General features: G+C 47.3%; 2 protein-coding genes across 3 annotated transcripts; one reads left to right on the top strand and one right to left on the bottom strand.

Annotated features, from left to right (window-relative positions):
• The first annotated feature begins 494 nt into the window (after nucleotides 1–494).
• DEFB124 (defensin beta 124) lies at nucleotides 495–7149 on the top strand. Of its 2 annotated transcripts, none has more exons than XM_084887957.1 (3): nucleotides 495–757; nucleotides 3482–3562; nucleotides 6933–7149. In XM_084887957.1, the coding sequence occupies exons 2-3, from the start codon at nucleotides 3505–3507 to the stop codon at nucleotides 7088–7090; spliced, it is 216 nt and encodes a 71-aa protein (XP_084744083.1). In that variant the 5' UTR covers nucleotides 495–757; nucleotides 3482–3504; the 3' UTR covers nucleotides 7091–7149. The 2 variants fall into 2 exon arrangements, with proteins under 2 accessions (XP_084744083.1, XP_084744082.1); XM_084887956.1 differs by lacking the exon at nucleotides 495–757 and adding an exon at nucleotides 2479–2578.
• Nucleotides 7150–16300: 9151 nt separating this feature from the next.
• LOC311624359 (beta-defensin 123-like) lies at nucleotides 16301–20061 on the bottom strand. The gene is made up of 2 exons (XM_084887434.1): nucleotides 19799–20061; nucleotides 16301–16916 (listed from the first exon to the last, which is right to left on the bottom strand). The coding sequence occupies exons 1-2, from the start codon at nucleotides 19854–19856 to the stop codon at nucleotides 16771–16773; spliced, it is 204 nt and encodes a 67-aa protein (XP_084743560.1). The 5' UTR covers nucleotides 19857–20061; the 3' UTR covers nucleotides 16301–16770.
• Between the last annotated feature and the right edge of the window lie 2473 nt (nucleotides 20062–22534).

The raw sequence follows: 22534 nt of genomic DNA, 5'->3' as shown, positions 1-22534 counted from the left end.
CTTACAAACTCCACTCGGGGAGCTGGTTGGAGGTTCGGAACCCCAGGCCCCACCCGGGCAGATTCCGCAGTGCGGGAGGGGTCCGGGGAGGGTCCGGGGTCTGCGTTTTAAACAGGCGCCCCAGTGATCCCGGTGGAGGGCGCGGACTCCGCTCCCAGAGGCTCCGCTTTGCACGAGGAGAGCGAATGTGGGAAGGCGGCGCGGGGCGGAGGGGCGTCCGGGAAGCCCCGCACCGGGGAGATCTGAATGTCTCACTGTGGCAGCATTCACTCCCCCCACCCCCCTCACTCACTCACCCACTCCCCAATTCTGGGTGAGGCGCCCCAGGAAGCCAGGGCTGCCCTGACCCTGGAAGCATGGCTGGAAGCATGGCCTCCACTCCCCCATCCATATTCACTGAGCACTGGTGCCCGGGCTGATCTGCGCAGCTGCAGGCCTGGGTCCGCCTGGCTGAGCCGGGAGGGAGAGTGTGCACATTATGTTATCATCTGCCTGGGTTCGTGGCTCATCTAATCCCCACGCAACACTGAGGAGGAACATGCCCAGGCTCACCTGGGCCCGCGCCTCGGGAGCCTCTCAGCCTTCTTCTTTTTCCTCTCTCGGGTCCATAGCTTTTTATTTTCATTTTTAATTTTTTAATTGATTTTTTTACAGAGAGGAAGAGAGAGGGATAGAGAGTTAGAAACATCGAAGAGAGAGAAACATCGACCAGCGGCCTCCTTCACACCCCCCCACTGGGGATGTGCCCGCAACCCAGGTACATGCCCTTGACCGGAATCGAACCCGGGACCTTTCAGTCTGGAGGCTGACACTCTATCCACTGAGCCAAACCGGTTTCGGCTCGGGTCCATAGCTTTTTAAAAAAATCTTTTCTTTCCCAGGCATGTAGGCGGAGGATAGAGACACCGTGGACTTGGTTATAGAGGAGACCTTGGCTGTGGGGAAGGGAGTTCGGCCACCCACGGGCCAGGATCTGAGCTCCTGGGGAGGGTGCTTCCGCGTAGGTGAGGAGGGACGGGAACAGGTATGTGTGTGAGGCCGGGGACGGGCTGTACCTGTGGGTGGGGCGCGTGGTCCTGGCTGAAGGGGTCCAAGTGTCCGGCTCAGGACAACGCCCACAGCGGCGGGCCCTTCACGCCCGCCTTCCTTCTGTGGCCTGGCCCTCTGGGCTCTCCTTCCCCGCCTACCAGACGGGCTGGGAGTGGTGCAGCCATACGTTGTCTGGGAGTGAGGCAAGTGTGAGTCCCAGCTCCACTGTGTTCTTTGGATTTGGTTTCTTTCTTTCTTTTTTTAAATTCTCGCCGGAGGTGGGTTTGGAGGGTGGGGAGACCCTCACCCCAAGGATATTCTTTTCCATTGATTCCCAGAGAGACTGGAAGGGAGGGAGGAGGGGGAGAGAGAGAAAAACATCAACGCGAGAGAGACACATTGATTGGTTGCCTCCCACAGGTGTTCCCACTGGAGCTGGAGGACCCGCAACTGAGGTGCATGCCCTTGACTGGAATCGAACCCGCTTTGCCAGTGCTCTAACCACTGAGCAACCAGCCAGGGCTGGATTTCTGTTTCTTTATTTAAAACTCTAATCTGCAAGTATTTGGTGACAGAAGATGATCTGACTTTGGGTGGTAGATACACAATGCAATATACGGGTCTTGTATCACAGAAATGTATACTTGAAGCTTATATGACCCTATTAACCAATGTCACACCAATAAATTTAATAAAATAAATAAATAAATTAAAGCCCTAGCTGTTTTTTGTTCAGTGGATAGAGTGTCAGCCTTCGGACTGAAGAGTCCCAGATTCAATTCTAGCAAAGGACACGTGCCTGTTTTTCGGGCTCAATCCCCACTAGGGGGCGTGCAAGAGGCAGCCGATCAAGGATTCTCTTTCATCATTGATGTTTCTATCACGTTCTCCCTCTCCCTTTCTCTCTGAAACCAATAAAACAAATATAATAAATAAATTAAAAAATAGAGGGAAAAAAATAACACCGAAATGTTAACAGGTTACACTTTGCTATAAAACTTGCAGTGGTCTGCAATAGAAAAGCCTGAACTGGCTGTTCCAGGCCCATTGTAACTAAAAGCAGGGCAAGGGGTTAGCGTGGTGGTGCAGGTGGGGTGGTGGGAGACGTGAAAGGTCTCGAAAAAGTTAAAAAAAAATTTTTCATTTCAAATGTACATGACAGTGAGAGAATAATACAAGAAACGACTCGAGCTTTTAAAAACCATTGTATAATGGACAAATGGAAACATGCAAACATACAGAACAATGTAATGTTGTGAGTTTTAAAAAGAAGCTGTCCTTTCAGGGTCATTTCTAGTCTCCTCTCAACAAACGCCTTGCTCTGGCCACGCCCCACACTTCAGGCACATCATGTCTCTTCTTCTTGGAATACTTTCCTCTCCTCATCTTTCAAGATGCAACTCAGATGCCTGTGTCCCAGACGCTGTTCCGAGCTCTGTACACAGACGATCTATCTCCGGGGTTCTCAGACGTTAGCAATATGCTCGGATCAGTCGGAGGGCTTCTTACGCCACAGCTTGCTGAGACCCACTCCCGAGCTTCTGATTCAGTAGGTTTGGGGAGAGATTGAGAATTTTCACTTTTAACAAGGTATTTCCTGCTGCTGCTTGCGGGTCTGGGTGCCACACTTTGTGTTGTTATTATTTTAAATATATTTTTATTAATTTCAGAGAGGAAGGGAGAGGGAGAGAAAGAGAGAGATAGAAACATTAATACTGAGAATCATTGATTGACTGCCTTTTGGAAGCCCCCCACTGGGGATTGAGCCTGCAACCGGGGCATGTGCCCTGACCGGGAATCGAACTGTGACCTCCTGGTTCATAGGTTGATGCTCAACCATTGAGCCACACCAGCCAGGCCACACTTTGTATTATTTTGTTTAATCTTCTAAATGAGTCAGGTAACAATGACTCTGTCTGGGGGGAGCTATTAGTCTTCTCATTTCCTGCATGGGCCTGAGTGCATGCTGTTTGGACAGCTCAGGGGGTTCTGCTTTCACCTCCTTGGCTTCCCGAAGGGACTGCTCCCTGCAGTTAGCTTTGCACGGGGGCTTGTGATCTTTCCTAGACGATAGCCCGGGGCTCAGAGAGGCTGAGTGCCTTGTCCAAGGTGTCACAGCAGTTAGAGGGAGTCGCTGGCATTGAAGCAGGTCTCTCTGAAGCCAAGGCTCCCCCTCCCCCTCAGTGGGGAAGCTGTCCAGTTTCTGACCCCAGACATTGCTTCAGGAAATTCTGTCCCCAGTGTCAGAGCTCAGCAACCTCTGGCAGGTGTGTCCAGCCAGTTCCCCACGTCGCTGGCGGAGGCCCAGCTGCATCCTGAGACCACAGGCCTCAGACGCCCACGTACGTCTCCCGCGGCCCACACTCCGGCCTTGATCTGCAGCTGAATAAAGGCTGGGCCCCGGCAGCCGGGCTGGGTGGGCTGGCTCCTCTCCTCCGTGTTCTCTCCCCAGGGGCCTCCCCACAGCCTGTGGCCATGACACAGCTGCTGCTGCTCATCGTGTTTCTCCTGGTCCTGGGCCACGTGCCTCCAGGTAACATCGTGTGTGTGTGTGTGTGTGTATGTGTATGTGTGTGTATGTGTGTGTATGTGTGTGTATGTGTGTATGTGTGTGTGTATGTGTGTGTGTGTATGTGTGTGTGTGTGTATGTGTGTGTGTGTGTGTGTGTGTATGTGCAGAAACAAGGAGTAGGTTCTCAGCTCCTGGGGAGCAGAGGGGACCTGGACTAGTGTTTAAATTCTGGCCCCATCACTGGCTTTCTGGGCAGCTTAGAGTGGGCTGCTAGGTCAGCCTGCACCTCAGTTTCCTAATCTTTAAAATGAGATTCACTCAACAAATGTTCATTTGAGAAGTATTTACTATGTGCCAGGTTCAATCCCCACTAGGGGGCGTGCAGGAGGCTGTGGATCCAGTAGTGAGAGAAAGCATGGAGTTGATATGTTAGTTAGTGGAGACAGGAAATGACCAAAGAAGCATGTACTGATTCAGGTGGTCATAAGGGCTAAGAAGAACAAACACAGGACAAGGGGTTAGTGTGGTGTGTGCATGGGGTGGTGGAAGAGCTGAAAGGTCTCTGATACGTTATTTTTTTAAGTTTTTAGTTCAAATGTAACTGAAATAATAAAATAAGGAGCACGTGAGCTTTACAGAACCTTTTATTATGAAAAAATGTAAACACGAAAAAATAGAGAATGATGTAATGATGTGAGTTTAAAAAGAAATCCTTTTGAGAAAAATTCAAACCTAAATTTAAAAATATGGTCTAGAAAACTCCCCGTATCCATTACCCAACCTCAACAATTATCAACTTGAACCAACCCTGTTTTGTTGTTCACTTGCCCCTTCTGCCCAGTGAATTATTTTGAAGTAAATTTCAGATCTCTTATCATTTTAGATAAGGTGGGTTTGAGCAATGATCTGACTACAGTGAGAACACAGCAGGCTTCTGATGAATGTTGTTTGGTTATAAGGCTGTTGAGGTGCTTGTATATATCAATTAGCCTGTGGTAAACTTGGGGTCTTTATACATTTCACTTAAAGTCACAGAACCTATTGATGATGTTAAGTGAGGACTCACTATATAAGGATGGTTGTCCCAGACAGAGGGAGCAGCAAGAATGAAGGAGGCAGGAGGGCGATAGATGATAGGTAGGTAGGTACTGTATAGGTATATATATATATATATATATATATATATATATATATATATATATATAGAGAGAGAGAGAGAGAGAGAGAGAGAGAGGTTTCAGGAGCAGTGAGGAGGCCAGTGTGGCTGGAGTGGGAGCACAAGAAGAAAAGCGAAGGGAGATGAAGTCAAAGGAAGAGATAGCAGATCATGTCAGAGAAAATAGCGGCTGTATATATTTTCTCCTACATGATCTGGAAGGTTGGAAGGTTGAAAGGTGATGATGTGTTAACAGTAGTTGTTGTAGGAACTGCCTTCAGCTGGGAGTCAGGGTCTTGGGTTCTGGTACCAGCCCCACCACTTACTGGGTCAGGGAAGTTGGGCAAGTCACTTCCTTCCTTTATCTGTAAAATGAGAGGGTCGGCCTAGAATGAGCCTTGGTTGCTTGAACTCGCTCAGCTGCCATTCTGATAAGCTCACTTGCCATTTACTGAGTATTCACTGCCTGCCAGCCACTGTGCTAAAACGACCAAAGCCCCATCACTGCCCTCTGAGGAGGATGCACAGATGAGAAATCTGAGGCCCAGGCCCCGCGGCTGGGAAATGGCAGAGCTGGAATTTGGACCCAGAAGGTCTGAGCTGGGTGCACACCACACCGTTCAGCAGCACACCACAGATCCTCTTCGGCGTGTGGGTTCTCTGCCTCACGGAGATTTTGAGATCAGCGCTGCATCATTCTAAGTTCTCTACCTTGGCAGAGAAAGGATGGGCTGGTCGACAGGGCCGAATGACACCCATGGGTGTCGTGGGAGGATTCTGTGGAATCTCTTGTCACTCAGGGAGCGGCACTTCTCCCCTCCCCCTCCCATTCAGCCCCGGTTCTTCTGATGTGTAGAAATATCGAGGTAACAGGCAGGCCTCGTGGGAGTGGTCCTCCTCCCTTCCCACTCTCCCACCCCCACCCTGATTGGCAATTCGGCACCCATGGCTTCCCACCGGGCCCTGACCACCTCTCCGCCAGTGCCTCCTGTTCGCTGAATGAATAAAGGCAGGTGCTTCCCCGCCCGCTGCTGTGACCAAAGACCCTCAGAGAGGAGAGGGCACAGGTCCCAGTCCCCCAAAGCCTCACCCTCTATGGAAACTCTTTCACTGAATTTTAATATTAAACAGGTCCGTAAGTGTGTGAGGCAGGTAGTGTTAAAGGCTATGCGTTTGGATTCTGGAGCCAGATTGCCTGAGTTTGAATCCTTGCTCTGCTCCTTCATGGCTGTGTAACCGTCGGAAAAGCTGTGAATCTTTCTGTGCCTCAGTTTCCTTAACTGTATAACAGGGGTTGTTATACAGTTAAGGAAAGACCAACTACAATAATACAGTGTTACTTTGAAAAGTGCTTAGAGTATACCTGGGGTGTGGATTAATCTGGACAAGAAATTGGTCTCTAACTTATAACCAGTAGTCTAACTTGTGACCTGTGGGCTAAGCTGAACTGAGATCTGTGATCTAAATTGTAACTGTAGTTGTCTCTGGTAGTCTAGCCCAGTGGTCGGCAAACTGCGGCTCGCAAGCCACATGCTGCTCTTTGGCCCCTTGAGATTTTAGCAAAGGCCAGCTTAGGAGCACTTTAATTAAGTTGTTAATAACAATGTACCTGCCTATATAGTTTAAGTTTAAAAAATTTGGCTCTCAAAAGAAATTTCAATCGTTGTACTGTTGATATTTGGCTCTGTTGACTAATGAGTTTGCCGACCACTGGTCTAGCCTGTTATCTCTAGTCTAACCCTTGACCTGTGGTCAGAGCTCATGTACTGTGGCCTAACTTATGACGTGTGGGCTGCACTGCAGCCAGTCATCTAACAAATGACTAGAAAGCGAACTGGTAACTTATTATTATTTTTTAAAAATATATATTTTATTGATTTTGTACAGAGAGGAAGGGAGAGAGATAGAGAGAAACATCGATGAGAGTCATCATCCATCAGCTGCCTCTTGCACACCCCCTACTACGGATGTGCCTGCAACCAAGGTACATGCCCTTGACCGGAATCGAACCCGGGACCTTTCAGTCCCCAAGCCGACGCTCTATCCATTGAGCCAAACCGGTCTCGGCTGAACTGGTAACTTATGATCTTCTAACCTGAGCCCTGTGGACTCATTGTGGTCAGTGGTCTCACCTGTGACCTGCGGCCTCACCTTTGAGCCGTAGTTCTCTGTGTTAGCAGTGGCCTCACCTGTGACCCCGGGCTCTTCTGTGACCTTTGGCCTTCCTCTTCACAGGGAGAAGTGAGTTCAAGCGGTGCTGGAATGGCCAAGGAGCCTGCCGGACCTACTGCACCCGGCACGAAACCTTCATGCACCTGTGCCCGGACGCCTCCCTGTGCTGCATCCCCTATGGGGTTAAGCCTGTGGTGGCCCACAAGCCACAAAACGTGTAGCTGGTTCTGGGTCCGGCGCACTCGCTCTTCATAAAACACATGCTGCCGTTGTCTCCTCTTGCTGCTTGCTCACCGCCCTCTGCCCCCACCTCCCCCGGGGCTGGGGAGGGCAGCGCGGGCGCTCCAGGATGTAGAAGAGATGGTGGTGGGTGCCCATCGGAAATGGTGCTGGTCTTGCCTGTATCACATTCCCTCTGTCCAACTTGGAAAAATTGCTCAATTTCTCTCAGCCGCCCCAGTCTTCTTGTCCATAAAGTGGGGATAATTATAATATCAGGAGATGAGAACTTTATAGAAGGACTGCAAGAAGAAAGGCAGAGTTCGTAATAGGAGTTCATTGTAATGATCACAAGAACTAACCAGAACGTGAGTTAATTATAATAAAATTTAATAGTAGAGTTAAAGCCACATTTTGGCATGCAGAACGAGGTGGTGCAGTAGGCTTGACAGGTAGATCCTACTGGGAGTGAAAGGACTTTTCTATGTTCCTTTATCTCCCATCTTAGCATTTTAAGAGCCTGCCCAGGTAGGAAATAAGGATTTTATGAGAGCAGCGTTTTCACAGAAACAGGAGGAGCGATAGAAAAAAATGCTGCCCTCCCAGGCCCAGGGGACTGTGGGGACAGCAAGTCGGGGAGAAGCCAGGAGCCGAGTCGGGGAGGTGGGTGGACAGACACGCATTCTAACCTTCCCGTGTCAGGACTGTGTTTGGCTGAGAAAACAGAAAAGCTAATTTTCAGGAACTTCTTTTTCTCACGTAAAAAATCTGGAGGAGGAGAAGCCCAGGCTGGGTGGCTCCATTGGTTGAAGCACTGTCCCTACACCAAAAGGTTGAAGGTTCAAATCCCAGTACTGGAGGCAACGGAGAGATGTTTCTTTCTCTCTGGGTCCTCTCTCTCTGTGTTCTCTCTCTCTCTCTCTCTCTCTCTCTCTCTCTCTCTCTCTCTCTCTCTCTCTCTCTCCTCTTTCTCTCCTCTCTCTTCTCTCTCTCCCTCTCTCCTCTCTCCTCTCTCCTGTCTCTTTCTCTCCTCCCTCCCTCTCCTCCTCTCTTTCCTCTCTCTAAAACATATCCTCACATGAGGATTAAAAATAAAATCTGGAGGTAGGTAGCAACCATGTCAAAGCAAGCATCTCTGGGACACCCTCGGGCCACATAACTTCATGCCTCATATTGTTTAGCTTTAAAGCAAGAAGTGGCGGGAGGGTTGGCACCGAGTAGTTTCTCACCTTTATCAGGAAAACAAAAGCTTGCCCTGGAAGCTCCCTCACAGACTTCTTACCGTTCACGGGCCAGCCCGGGTCACAGGCTGCTCCTGACGTGGGGAAGGCCAGGAGGAAAGGCTTTAGCTGTTCCAGCAGAGACTTCAGCCTGGGGGGGAAGGCAGTTGAGGGACCCTCAGTGTTGGCCCATCTTCACCCTGAGATGGAGCCCAGAAGGGGGCACGGGGGTGGGATAAGTTGAGAGGAAGCCCAACGGCGGAGAGGCTGTTGGAGAGGCTGTTGTCCGCTGTCCTCTGAGACGTTTCAGAGAAGCCCGGGGTAGAGGCGGACCCTGTGTGGCCAGGCTGCATAAGGAGCAGGTGCGGGGGAGTTCAAAATACCTAACATGAGACCATCCGAAGGGCTGCAGAGCAGAGTCTTGGAGGCGACCTGCTGTGCCAGGTGTGAACCCTGTAGTTCCTGGAATGGGAGGGACCTGGGGATATGCTAGAGGCGGCCGGAGCGGAGGAGGAGAGTCCGCAGCTCTTTCCCAGCGGGAGCGTTCCGTTAACCTAATCACAGTGTGCGCCTGCGTCCCAGTCCTGCTCCCCAACCTCCCTTAGGTTCTGAAGACGTTGACCTGGGAGCCACGAGGCCTGTTTTAAGACCCAACCCTGAGGGGGCAAGGTGGTCATGGTCAAAGGTGGTCAACGCCTAGAAACAGGACAGGATCAGGACCCCAGAGAGGACCACAGTGTCACGGAGAGCGGCTCTCTCCACCAGGCCTCAGGGAGTCCGCAGGAGGCCAGACCGGCTCACCAGTAACCAGCCATCGCCGAAAGCCAGTGACTGGCTCAAGCCACCTAGATCCCAGCAGATGCCAGCTGCACCCAACCACTGAATCTTCCCTCCCTGACCAGCCTTCACATTGGGAGGCGCAGGGGGAGGAGAGGAGGCATCTGAAAGACAGAGCAATCAGAGACCAAATTTCTCCGAACTCAAGAAACCTCAAGAGAATATTTAAATTGTCGAATTAGACCAAGTTTTCAGCTGGGTTGAACTAAATTTAGCTCTGCACCCTGACCCTTCCCTCTCCGTTGTTTCACAGAGAGTGAGGAAGCTAGGTTTCTTTGCACAGTCTCAGGTGCAGTTTGAGGGAAGCTGTGACTTGTTGCAGAGAAGATGGTGGTGATTTCTGGGAGTGAGGAGTCAGACAGACTCAAGTTCAGACTCCGGCTCTGCCATGCACAGGCCACAGGCCGTGTGATCAAGGCAAGTCCCTTCCTGTGTCTGATGTCAGGATTCTTCTCTACAAAATGGGCTCGATGACAGCTCTAAATGAGGCAGCTGAGGGGTCAGAGGGGGTCATCCAGCACTTTGTAAGTGTCCAGTGAAAGAAAAGCTACAACGCTACCACTTCTGCTGAGCGAGAGGAGCGAGGTAGCCTTCTTCTCCACATAATTTCAGGCTTACAGGAAATCTGTAAGAATAGTCTAAAGAATTCCCATGGACCCTTCACCCAGTTTTTCAAATACTGACAAATATCGGCCTGGCAGGCATGGCTCAGTGGCTGAGTGTTGACCTGTGAGCCAGGAGGCCACGGTTCTATTCTTGGTCAGGGCGCATGCCGGGGTTGTGGGCTCCATCCCCATTAAGGGCTGGGCAGAAGGAAGTCAATCAGTGATTCTCTCTCATCATTGATATTTTTATCTCTCCTTCTCCTTTTCTCTCTCTGAAATCAATAAAAATATATGTTAAAAAAACACACACATACACACAAACTAAAATTGACTTTCACCTTACCATTTCTCTTGCTCTTTTTTTCTGCTTACTTTATTGTACGAATACGGTATATAATACATATAACATTTAAGAAAGTGTTAATCAACTGTTTACATTTTAGTAAGACTTCTGGTGAACAGTAGTTAAGTTTGGGAGGGAGTCAAAAGTTATATTCGAATTTTTTTTCTGAAAAATTTACTGTATGTGCATATATATATATATATATATATATATTTTAAACTTATAAACTAGTGTGTATGTATGTGCATGTATAATATATCCATATGATTATAGGTATCTATATATTTGATATAGCTATATTATATATAGATATCTTTCTATGGACATATTGAATATGTATAATTTATATAAATCTATGTGCATTTTTCACACGCATAGAGATTCTCCTGGTGGAGCTGAGGTTAGCAGAGCTTCTCATTCTGCTGATCAGGCGGCTCCCTTGGGCTTACAGGAAAAGAACAAGGGAGTTACAGCGATGGCTATTGTAGGCGGTCAGGCACGACATGTGGCTCCTCACTCTCTTCCCCACTCGGGTTGCTGTTTTTTGTTTTTGGTTAATCTCACCGGAGGATATTTCCCCCCCCCCCTTTTTTTTTTTGAGAGAGTGTAAGAGAGGAAGGAAGAGGGAGAGACAGAGAAACCTCAGTGTGAAAGAGATACATCAATTGGTTGCCTCCTGCATGCTCAGATCCAACTGCAACCCAGGTACATGCCCTTGGCAGGATTCAAACCAGAGACTCTTCTGAGCTGGGGCCGGGTGGCGGGGGTGCCCTAACCACTGGGAACACTGACTAGGGCCCCACTTGAGGTTTTAATGGCAGAGTGTTGAGTGGAATTGTTCATTTTACCAGCATTACCAGTACATTTATGTTTGAGAGCCAGGTGACAATCACATATAACTCAAATTGCCCTTGGAAAACACTCAGAAGTGTGCCTTTATGGAGACTGACAAACACAGCAAGTTTTTCTCGGTCAACGGAACACATTAAAGCAAAGGAACTGATTGGTTATGTTTAGGGCCATTTTTACAAAAAATAAATATCTTTCCACAGTGGGATCCCACAATGCATGTGACGCCTTCATTGCCAGGTGCTTGTGCTGCAACCGAAACAGAGACAGTTCTCTCCTCCACTCAGGCACTGGCTTCCTTTGGCTTCTTTGGACTGTGGTTGTTCATATTTGCTATCTATCTATCTATCTATCTATCTATCTATCTATCATCTGTCATCTGTCATCTATCTATCTATCTATCTACCTACCTATCTATTATCTATCTATCGATCTATCTATCTATCTAACAAAGGACTCATTTTTAGAATATATGAAGAACTCATAATCAGTAAGAAAATGACAGCTCAATAATAGAGTGGGCAAATATTTGATCAGACATTTTACAAAAGGAGGTATCTGAGTAGCAAATAAGCCCATGAAAAGATTCTCAAAATTATTAGTCTTCAGGGAAGAGCAAATTAAGACCACAGTGGGATGCCAGTGCACACCTACCGGAATGATTAAAACGAAATGCAAGGCTGCCCACGGCAAGTCCTGCTGAGGACGCGGAGCAGCTGGGACACAGACACATTGCGATGGGAAGGTAGCGCAGACAGCCACTTTGGAAAAGCAGTTGCAGAGTTACTTACAAAATTAAATAGAAACATGCACATGTAAGTGTTTCTCTATGAATGCTTATAGCAGCTTTATTTATAATGTCCCATATCTGGAAACAACTCAAAGGTCCGATAAATAAGTGGATACATTGAGTTACATCCATATGGTACAATCCTATTCAATAAACAGTAATAATTTACTGATACACGCATGAATTAATCTAAAAAACTATGTTAAGGCAAAGAAGTCAAATATAAAGGTGTACACACTAAATGACTCCTTTTATATGAAGTTTAAGAAAGACAAAACTACCCTGGCTGGTGTGCCCAGTGGCTAGAGCGTTGGCCTGCACCCCAAAGAGTCGGGTTTCATTTCCTGATTCGATCCCCTGGTAGGTATATGGATGTTTCTCTCCCTTTTCCCTTCCTCTTTTCCTCCCTCTCTAAAAATCCATGGAGAAAATATCCTCGGGTGAGAATTAATAAACGAACAACAACAACAAAACAGAAAGGCAAAACTAACTTGATTTAAAGTGAGAAAAAAAAAGTTTCAAAAAATCCCTGAAAACCTTATTTCTCTGATTTTGTGAGCACATGTGGTTGAGTTTGGGTAAGTGACCTGGGCTTGTGATGCAGCTGCACCTGTCTCAGAAAGAAGACAACCCAGGAAAGGGAACACTGCTAATGGCTAGATCAAAGGAGAGATACTGCCCTCTAGGGGTTGTTTTGGGAATTTGCTGGTGGCATTTTTTTTTTCCTTTTCTTTCAATTATCAAAATTAATAGGGCCGCTACTGGAATTTAGTAGGTTGGGGACTCATGATAATTCTCCGGCCTAGAATCAAAGGCTGTTTTGTATTATCAAGGGATGCTTACACTTTGTTCTGGTTATCGCTTTGTCCAAAATGTTCACCGTTTTGGAAAGTCAGGACACAGACAGCAAATGCTCTGGGCAGTATTTGAGGTGTACACTCAGCACACCCTTTCATGCCTGCATTTGTAGCTGTTACACTCATGCTGTGTATGGTACAAGATCTGACTATTTTATTAGGTCTTAAAATGCCATAATACATATTATTATAAAAGTTTCTTCTATCCTCCTTTATATTATAGTTAGCTCTTAATTTGATTTTTCTTGAAATTATGTGAGTTAGATAGGTTATAATACTTATGAATATATTAAAAAAAAACACACCTCACTCCAAGATATTTTTTTATTGATTTTCAGAGAGAATGTAAGGGAGGGAGGAGGGGGAGAGACAGAGAGAAACATCGATGTGAGAGAGACACATCAATTGGTTGTCTCTCGCATGCACCCCTACCAGGGCTAGGAAATCTGCAACTGGGGTATGTGCTCTTTTTTTTTTTTTTTAAATATATTTTATTATTATTATTTTTTTTTACAGAGAGGAAGGGAGAGGGACAGAGAGTTAGAAACATTGATGAGAGAGAAACATTGATCAGCTGCCTCTTGCACACCCCCTACTGGGTATGTGCCTGCAACCAAAGAACATTCTCTTGACAGGAATTGAACCTGGGATACTTCAGTCCGCGGGCTGATGCTCTATCCACTGAGCCAAACCGGTTAGGGTGAGGTATGTGCTTTTGACCAGGAATCGAACCTGCCACCCTTTGGCCCGTGGGCCAGTGCCACTGAGTCAAAGTGGCCAGGGCAGATATTTATGAATCTTATTTTAAGGACAAAAAGGGGGCATTGCAAAATATTTATTACTAGTAGGCCTGTGCATGAATCCATGCGCCAGTAGCTCTCTACAGGGCCTGGCCACTCCATGCCCACTGCCCAGAGGCTCTCTGTGGCCCAGAGGCCCATCCGTTGCCAGGCGTGGAATGCTTACCAGGCAACGAAGCAAGCATTCTGCCAGGCTGCTTATGTTGCCCGCTCTCAGCGGCCGCCCCCCTGGACTGGAGGACTCTGGCAGGGCTGAGAAGACTGGGCACTGCCATCTTGTGGCTATGGGCGCCACCATCTGTGTGATGGAGTGACAGTTAATTTTGCATATTACCCTTTTATTAGATAGGATAAAAAGAAGCATTTGGTCTAATAGGACCCAGTAAAAATCAAGCTCTCACCAACAGATTATGGGACCTCATGAGGAGATGGAGAGAGGAGCTGTCCGCTTCCTCAGACTTTCACCAAGAAGGCCCATGTTTTATTGATGCTCATTTCCCTCTAAGCATAGGGGCTCAGGGTTTCATGAGGCGAGGAGAGACATAGAAGCTCATTGCAAGGATACACGGAGAAGTGCATACCCAGGACACTGTGTATGTCCCTCCCATTTATACTCTTCCAGCCCTGCAAACAGCCTTGGGTGAAATGACAGGTCTATGCAGACCAGGAAGCCACTCTCCCCTAGGCCCAGACACAGTTTGATTGGACAAGAGGTGGGCACTTCCCCAAACCAAGCTAATTCCATAGCCTGGCCAGCAACCCACACGCGAGGTGGATTGGTAAAAAAATGTTGAACTGGATCAATCAGATTCTCTGTTACAAGGATTTGAATTGGGAAATATAGGGAATAAAGTAATTCATAATTGGAGTTGAAGCTGAAAAATTACCTTAATAAAAGTCAAGAGTGCTGTGGGTTGTGGGAGGAGGGGTGGAGAAAGCAGACTTTGAGGAAGAAGAAACAATGAGTAAATAGACGCAATTGGAGGTAAGGCAGACGGTCCTCTGCTTTAAGACATAATGTAGTAATCGTTTAAATCCGAACATCGGTGCTATGAGGGCTGCCGCACCGTCTGCCTCACCTTGGATCTCTCTCCTCGTGTACACCAGGCTTTAGCTACATGTCATTCTTCCCGTCTCTGGAACAAGCCCCTCGCCTCCTAAAAGGCCTAGGCACATGCTATCTACCTGGAATATTCTGCAAACTCCCTTTCAGCTCTTTGCAAACATGAGTTCTCATCCTGCAGACCCCAGGTCCAATGCCACTCCTCAGAGGGAGGGTTACCCTGAGAGCTTCCTCATAACCCCCCACCCCTGTTCTCAATTATTATATACTCTTCATAGCCTTTCCATTGCATGTGATTATGAAAGTATTTCTTTTGTTATTTTTAAAAATATTTTTATTGGTTTCAGAGAGGAAGGGAGAGAGAGAGAGAGAGAGAGAGAGAGAGAGAGAGAGAGAGAGAGAGAGAAACATCAATGATGAGAGAGAATAATTGATTGGCTGCTTCCTGCACGCACCCTACTGGGGATTGAGCCTGCAACCTGGGCATATGTCCTTAACTGGAATGGAACTGTGACTTCTAGGTTCATGGGTCAACACTCAACCACTGAGCCATGCTGGTTGGACTGAAATGATTTCTTGCTTAATGCCTCCCCCCCCCCCCCCCCCCAGTTTGTAGACTCCCTACAACGGCAAAGCCCATGTTTGTTTTATTTAATACTAGAGGCCCGATGCACAAAATTTATGCGCTCAGGGGTTGGAGGGTTCCATCAGCCCAGCCTGCACCCTCTCACAGTCCAGGAACCCTCGGGGGATGTCCAACTGACGGTTTAGGCCTGCTCCCCATGGAGAGTGAGCCTAAGCTGGCAGTTGGATATCCTTAGCGCTGCTGCAGTAGTGGGAGAGGCTCCTACCACCACCACTGCACTCGCCAGCCATGAGCCCAGTGAATTTATGGTTAGAACTTATGGTACATTGGACTTCCTAGGAAACTGCCCCATTGTTTGCAAGAGATGGTACTAGTTCACATTCCCACCGGCAGCATATGGGAGTTCCAGTTGTTAATACTTGTTTCTCCACAACAATTGCTGTGTTCAATTGCTTTAACTTTAGACATTCTGATATGTGTGCAGTAATATTATATTGTAATTTTAATCTGCATTTCTCCAATATTTATAAATTTTCATGTTTTTCTTTGTTACATACATAGCTTTTTTTGTGAAGTGTCAGTTCAATGCTTATTTTGTTACTGGGCTGTTTGCTTTTTTAAAAAAAATTGAATCTTGAGAGTTCTTTACATATTTTTTTGGGGGAAATCCTATATAGGATGTATAATTTTCAAAAAATTTTTTTTCTAGGCCTTTTTGACTGATTGAGCTTTTTCATTTTTTTTTCTTATCTTACAATTCTTAAGGCATTTAGTGTTCATAGCTTTTATCTCTCTTTTTAAAAAGCTTAATTTTTATATATTGAGAACACAAAAATACTTAAAAAATATAAAAGTATAAAAACAATAACAATATCTCTATCTCTACCAACCTGATTAAAAAAAACAGAATATCAGCATCACTTCTTCCAATTTCTATATTCTTAGAGTTAGCCATTAACTTACATTTGTGCTTTATTGATAGTTTTGTTATCTATGTCTATGTCTCTATCAAAATTATTTGTTTATATGTACACAATTTTGATTAAATTCTGGGGGAAATTAAAAAAAATATTTTGGTTTGAATTTAGGATTCAATTAGTATAAACATTGACATCTCTAAGATATCAAGTTTTCTAATTCATGAACATGGTATACCTCTCTATTAATTTAGGCTTTCTATAAGGGCTTCTAATTTTCTGCATAAAATTTTGAACATCTTTTTGTAAGGTTTGAGGCGCAGGAAACGGGAGTCGGGGACCAAGGGATGTTAAAGGAGGAAGTTTATTCCGCACTAATGAGCAAGATTCATTATAGAGGAGGGTAGAAAGACTAGGATTAGAGGAGAAGGAGTAGGAGGGACCTAGCGGAACTGCCTCTGCAGACTGGAGAGGCAGCAACCCGTGCAGAGGTGAAGACGCCTTTTGAGGGGAGGAACAGGAAGGGGTTGGGCCCAGGGCACTCGGCACACGCTGATTGGTGGTTCAATGTCTCAGGCTTGTCCCGCGCAGATGCCGGTTATGTCATAACTCCATCCACCAGTTGCGGGGAGGGAGGATCTATGGCTTTTGTTTGAAATATTAACAGGTATTGTGATACAGGGGAGGGGCAGGGTAGACTGATGGGCTAACACAGGAATTAGCCGGAGGTGTTTATTGATAGAATTCAGGAATCCTTAGGGTTCAAACTCAGAATAGCATCATGTGCATTTTTATGGCTTTAGGCTTCAGAGAACTCAGAATAACCAGGGCTGTTGTTTTGGCTGATACTTGGGCTTCACACAGCATGGTTTATTATTTGTGCAGTAAACATAGATCTTTTCTTTCTTGAAGCACGTGCTGCGGCATTTGCCAAGAAGATTCCAGCATTTTTGGGTGCCACCTGACACGAAAAATGAGAGAAGAAGGGAAACAATGTCAGTCCTAAGAAGAGATCGGGTCTGGATTTGAACTGTTTATAAAAAGGATTAAAACAGATGTGATAGGAGACCCTCAGTTTCCCCTGCTGTCCTTTCTCTTTTCTTCTTTCCTTTCCTTTAAAAAAATTATGGTAAAGTACAAATAATATAAATTGTACCAGTTTAAGCATTTTAAACTGTACAGTTCAGGGGCATTAAGTACATTCACAATGTTGAACAACCACCATCACCATCTAGTTCCAGAACTTTCAAAATCATCCCAAACAGAAACCCTGCATCTATGTATGCTTATTTCCCCTCCTCCCAGCCCTGGGCAATCACCTCATATTTCACCTCGGCCAGCCAGGCTGATGGTGACCTATCAGCAAGCTGGAATCCAAGGCTTCCCCACTATTGGCCTGCTGGTCAACCTAGGACACAGAGACAACTAATTTGAGAAAAGTAGGGGCAAGAGAATCTTTTGCTATAAATACCCTGATTGGTCTGGACAAATGGCCAGCATTCCTTGCCCAGCTATCGCTAACAGACTGGACACAGCACATCATGGCGCCACCTGGAGGAGGATTAGAAGTGGCCGAGCATCTCCCTCTGCTTTCCTGTGGCATAAGATAGACCAGAAGGTCCCTAATTCTCCGTGTCTCTGGTTAGGAAAACCAGTGAGAAGCTAAGAGCCTGTGGGACTTAACAGGAGTAGACCTCTACGCATAAGGCAGTGGGAAGGGGTGTGAACAGACTAAACCCAGGCGCCAGATGGAAGATTTGGCTGATAAAGGGCTGAGCCAGAGGGGCTCTGCCAGGATTGAGATTGTATCAGCCATGGGATCCGGTAGCAAGTGCCAGCAGGACACTCACTGACCATAAACCAGGAAGGACATCGTCCTAAAAGCCAGTGAAGGTTCAGCCTAGGGCCCTACCCCAATTCCTTATGCTTCTGACAAAGGGCCTTTGCACCCCCAGATTGATTGTTCTACCCCACAAATCCACACGGCTTATCCCTTATCCTCCCTCAGGTCACAATGAGCCAGTCCATGAGCACACCTTTAAAATGGCAAATCCACCCCTCTCATATTTGCTACCCCCCTTTCTTGTCTATTCTGTTCATTATATTCATCATTTGAAATTCCATGTTTCATTTAGTTACATTTTTTTCTGTCTCCCTCAATAGAATGTAAGCTCCAGGAGGACAGAGATTTTGCTTATCTTGCTTTGTTCTGATTGGTTCACTGCTCTTTCTCTTGTACCTATCACATTGCCTGGAACATCAACTCTATCCAACCATGTTTACTGAATGAACCACTGAATGAAATCATGATATATCAAGTTACTGTCTCTTAAACCCAATTCTATTCTAGGAAGAAAAAGGGAATAAGAAAAGAGAAATGCTAAAAGATTGAATATTTATTCAGAGGGACAGAATGAACTTGGTAACCAGTTTAAGCCAGAAAGGCTGAATATTTAACTGCTGAGTTTAGGCACAGCTCCTATGGTCCATCTCTTTCCCAACTGTCCCACCAGCATGATGGCAGTTCCAGGGGGAATTCAGATGAGTTACACAAAATAGAGAAGCCACATGCTTTTGCACACCAAAATTTCAGCGTGTTCATCGCTGTTCCCTCCACCTGGCATTGCTACACAGGCACGATTGCAACAGTTCAAGAAAGGAGGACATTGCTGAAACGGGTTTGGCTCAGCGGATAGAGTGTCAGACTGGGGACTGAAGGGTCTCAGGTTCTATTCCGGTCAAGGGCCTGAACCCTGGCTGTGGGCACATCCCAGTAGGGGGTGTGCAGGGAGGCAGCTGATAAATGTTTCTAACTCACTCTCTTTCTCCCTTCCTCTGTAAAAAAAAAAAAAAAAGAAAAGAAAAAAAGAAAGAAAAAAGAAAAAAGAAAAAAGAAAGGAGGACATTGAAACTGAGCAGCCGGGCTGCTTGCTGGGGGTCCCAGTGTGAGAAAAAGCTGGGCGGTTTCTAACCGGGTTCTGGGCTTCTCCTCTTTACCCCAGGAGAGCCGTTTCCGGCATTTTCCACAGGCAGACACAAGGCCTGCGGTCAGCGTGTTTGAGGAAATTCACACGGTCCCGCCCCTGGGAAGGTCAGAGGACAGCCTGGGGGTGGGCGAAGCTCTGGCCGTGGAGCAGGAGGGGCAGGTGGCTCGGGCTGGAGTGGGTGGAAGGGGCAAGTCTGATGATGGCCCTTCTCTTCCTCAGCCTTCCCATGGCTCCTCCCGGCACTCCAGGCCCAGTCTCGGCTTTCCCCTGGCCCCGCCCCTCACCCCCGCCTCCAGTTGTGCCAGCTTCCTAAGGCACCGAATTCTCTGCCACATCTGGACTCCGCAGAAGGTGACTTCTGCGGGGCACCTTCTCGACTGCCACCTCTTTTCCTACCCCTTTAACTTCTGCCCCTTTTCCAGCGCGTGGGAGGAGCCCTCCGGGAGGGTTCCCCTGGCCCTCGGGCTGGTTTCCGCCACCTCCCACCCCCCCTGGGCACCCCAGCCTCCTGGTCCCCTTTATCTCAGCTGGAGTCACTCCGGGTTGTACATGGCATCTGTCAGCGCCCCCAGGGCCAGGCCATTTACCTCTGTGACCCCTGCTCCCCACACAGGCTCCTGCCAGAGACAGCAGGAGGAAACAGGAGCTTTTCTCTCCTGTTCCGGGCTGAGACCTTGACTCAGCCAGGCTATTGTGGGGACTATTTTGTGAAAGCGTCACTACTGTCCTCTGCTCTTCCTGCTTCTCTTGTCCATCCCTCCCATGGTGCTGGGCCCCCTGGCCATGCCCCCGGGCAGCAGGGATGGCGTGGCTGAGATCTGCACCTGCTGGTGACGGTGCCCTCCAGGGGACCTACCTGGCGGGAGCTGGGACAGGAGCAGCAGGGCAGTCACAGTCAGCAAGAGGAGCTTCATGGCTGGAAGCGGCCCAAGGTGCAGCTGCAAGTCCCAGGCGAAGGCAGAGCTGATGGGGGAGAGCTCCGGTCTCTCCGGCTGGCGCTCCCTCTGGCCAATCGGAACAGCTGCCGCCCACAGTGCCCTCAGCGCCCACGGGCACAGCCCCCGCGCCCCTGAGCTGCAGGGTGCAGCCACGCACCCAGCTGGCAGGCCGCCTTCCGTCATTCAGGTCAGCAGGGACAGCTCGGGCAACAGCAGGGCCCTGGGTCCAAGACTTGCACGCTTCCTTCCACCCAGCTCTAAAGCAAGGGGCCACGAGGGGGCGCCACGTTCACGGAATTCTCCAGATTGCGTGTGAGGCTGAGCAGGGTCATTGCCAGGCAGATGAGGCCAAATGGTGCTCCAGGCAGAGGAGAGTCAGTACAAAGGCGCATGCTGGTGTTGAACATGAGAGGTACAGCGTCCCTGGAGCTGAAACTGGAAGGAAAATGATAGTAAGAGATGAAGGTCCTGGCACCAGCCTGGCTGTGCCCTAGCAGAATTGCCAGCAGCCAGGGAGGGCCCCCTGCCCTCTGAGTACTAACCACGCACGAGGCCTTACCCACAGGCTCCTTCCTTTGGGCACCAGGCTGAGCCCCTTCTCAGAGACCCAAGAACCAGCTATTTGGGGTTTCTCCTCTGAACTCTTAGGTTTTGCCCCGAGGACACCTGCAAACGGGAGGCTTTGCTGGCCTGGAGGTGAGAGGAAGAGGACCCAATGGCCAGGCTCACTCTGGGCAAAGTTCAGTAAGAGATTCTGTCCTCGCATTAAGCTGGGACTACAGGGGTCCATACATTGAGAGTCAGGGGGAGCCACAAGTAAACCTCAGGTGTTTTTGTTGTTGCTGTTAAGCAGAACAAGACACTAGAAAAGTCACCTACAAGCTAATCTTCAAGTGTTTTTGTAGCTCAACTACAGTACCAATTGAATTGTAAAACAAAACCAAAAATCCCAAGCTTTCGAGTTATGATTTTATTTGAAGATGTTCCCAGCCTGACTGGCATGGCTCAGTGGTGGAGCGTCGACCTATGAAACAAGAGGTCACGGTTCGATTCTCAGCCAGGGCACATGCCCGGGTTGTGTGCTTGATCCCCAGTAGGGGGCGGGCGGAACGCTCATCATTGATGTTTCTAGCTCTACCAGTGTTGGGGGTGCAGGAGGCAGCCAATCAATGATTCTTTCTCATCATTGATGTTTCTATCTCTCTCCCTCCCCTTCCTCTCTGGCAGCTGAAATAAATAAAAATAGGAAGAAAAGAGAAAATGGCTCTACTGGTTTGGCTCTGTGGATAGAGCATGGGCCTGCAGACGGAAGGGTCCTGGGTTCGATTCTGGCCAAGGGCACATGTCTGGGTTGCAGGCTTGATCCCCAGTAGGGGGCATGTGGAAAGCTCATCATTGATGTTTCAATCTCTCTCTCCCTCTCCCTTCTTCCCTGAAATCAATAAAAATATATTGAGAGAGAGAGAGAGAGAGAGAGAGAGAGAGAGAGAGAGAGAGAGAGAAATGCTCCCAAACTGGAAATGTTCCAGGCATTTGACAGAAGCAAAAGTGAATGCTCTCTAAAGGAAGGCAAGGTCATCTAGACCCCAAGAAACCACAAATCCAAGGACAATCAATAGTACATATTAAGATTATGAAGCACACAGAGAAACAAGGCACCATCAACAAGAACCATAAGAATTACACCTACAAAACTTCAGTTGTTAAATTATCAGTGTCTCTGTGTGTGTTATGTTTCATATAACATTTAATCAGACTTCCAGAAGGAGAGGAGAGGAAATGGTTTCCAGGTTATTTCAGAGAGTTAATGGTGAGAATTTTCTAGAAAATTACATAAATTCATAGATTCAGGAAGCTCAATGAATATCAAGCAGAATAAGTAAAAAGAACACAACTTTTAGACATGTCATACTAAAACCATAGAGCACACACACACATGCAAACACACATGATAAAAATATCTTAAAAGTAGCCAGACAGAAAAAAGAGATAATCCCTAAGAAGCAACAGTTATGCTGACAGTTGACTTTAAAAAAAAATAAAAAAAAATAAAAAAAATATATATATTATTGATTTTTTTTACAGAGAGGAAGGAAGAGGGATAGAGAGTTAGAAACATTGATGAGAGAGAATCATCGATCAGCTGCCTCTTGCACACCCCCTACTGGGGATATGCCTGCAACCAAAGTACATGCCCTTGACTGGAATCGAACCTGGGACCTTTCAGTCCGCAGGCTGATGCTCTAACTACTGAGCCAAACCAGTTTCAGCTAAAAGGACTTTTTAAAAATATATTTTTATTGATTTCTGAGAGGAAGGGAGAGGGAGAGAGAAGAAACATTAATGAAGAGAGAGAAACATTGATTGGTTGCCTCCTGCATGCCCCACACTGGGGATCAGTTTGCAACCCCAGCATGTGACCATGAATCAAAATGTGACCCAGGTCCATAGGTCAATGCTCAACCACTGAGTCATGCCAGCCAGGCCCTAATGGGAATTTTTAAAAATCATCTGCTGTGGGTTGAATGATATGTCCCCCTAAACCATATTTCAAATCCTAATTCCCAGTAATGGTAATGTGACTTACCTGGAAATAGGATCTTACCATGTAAGTACAGGGACTTCTATGATTCTTCATCCGTAACCATGGACCG

This window comes from Pipistrellus hanaki (genome assembly GCF_964339955.1).
Source record: "Pipistrellus hanaki genome assembly, chromosome: 6".
NCBI lineage: Eukaryota > Metazoa > Chordata > Mammalia > Chiroptera > Vespertilionidae > Pipistrellus > Pipistrellus hanaki.
Note: the sequence above shows the minus strand (reverse complement) of the source record. Positions and strands in the feature narration are given on the sequence as shown.

Coding starts and splice junctions, on each gene's coding strand:
- DEFB124 (XM_084887957.1), top strand. CDS start 3,505: ATGACACAGCTGCTGCTGCTCATCGTGTTTCTCCTGGTCCTGGGCCAC. Junction 3,563..6,932: donor CCTGGGCCACGTGCCTCCAG/GTAACATCGTGT, acceptor TCCTCTTCACAG/GGAGAAGTGAGTTCAAGCGG.
- LOC311624359 (XM_084887434.1), bottom strand. CDS start 19,856: ATGAAGCTCCTCTTGCTGACTGTGACTGCCCTGCTGCTCCTGTCCCAG. Junction 16,917..19,798: donor CCTGTCCCAGCTCCCGCCAG/GTAGGTCCCCTG, acceptor TTTTCGTGTCAG/GTGGCACCCAAAAATGCTGG.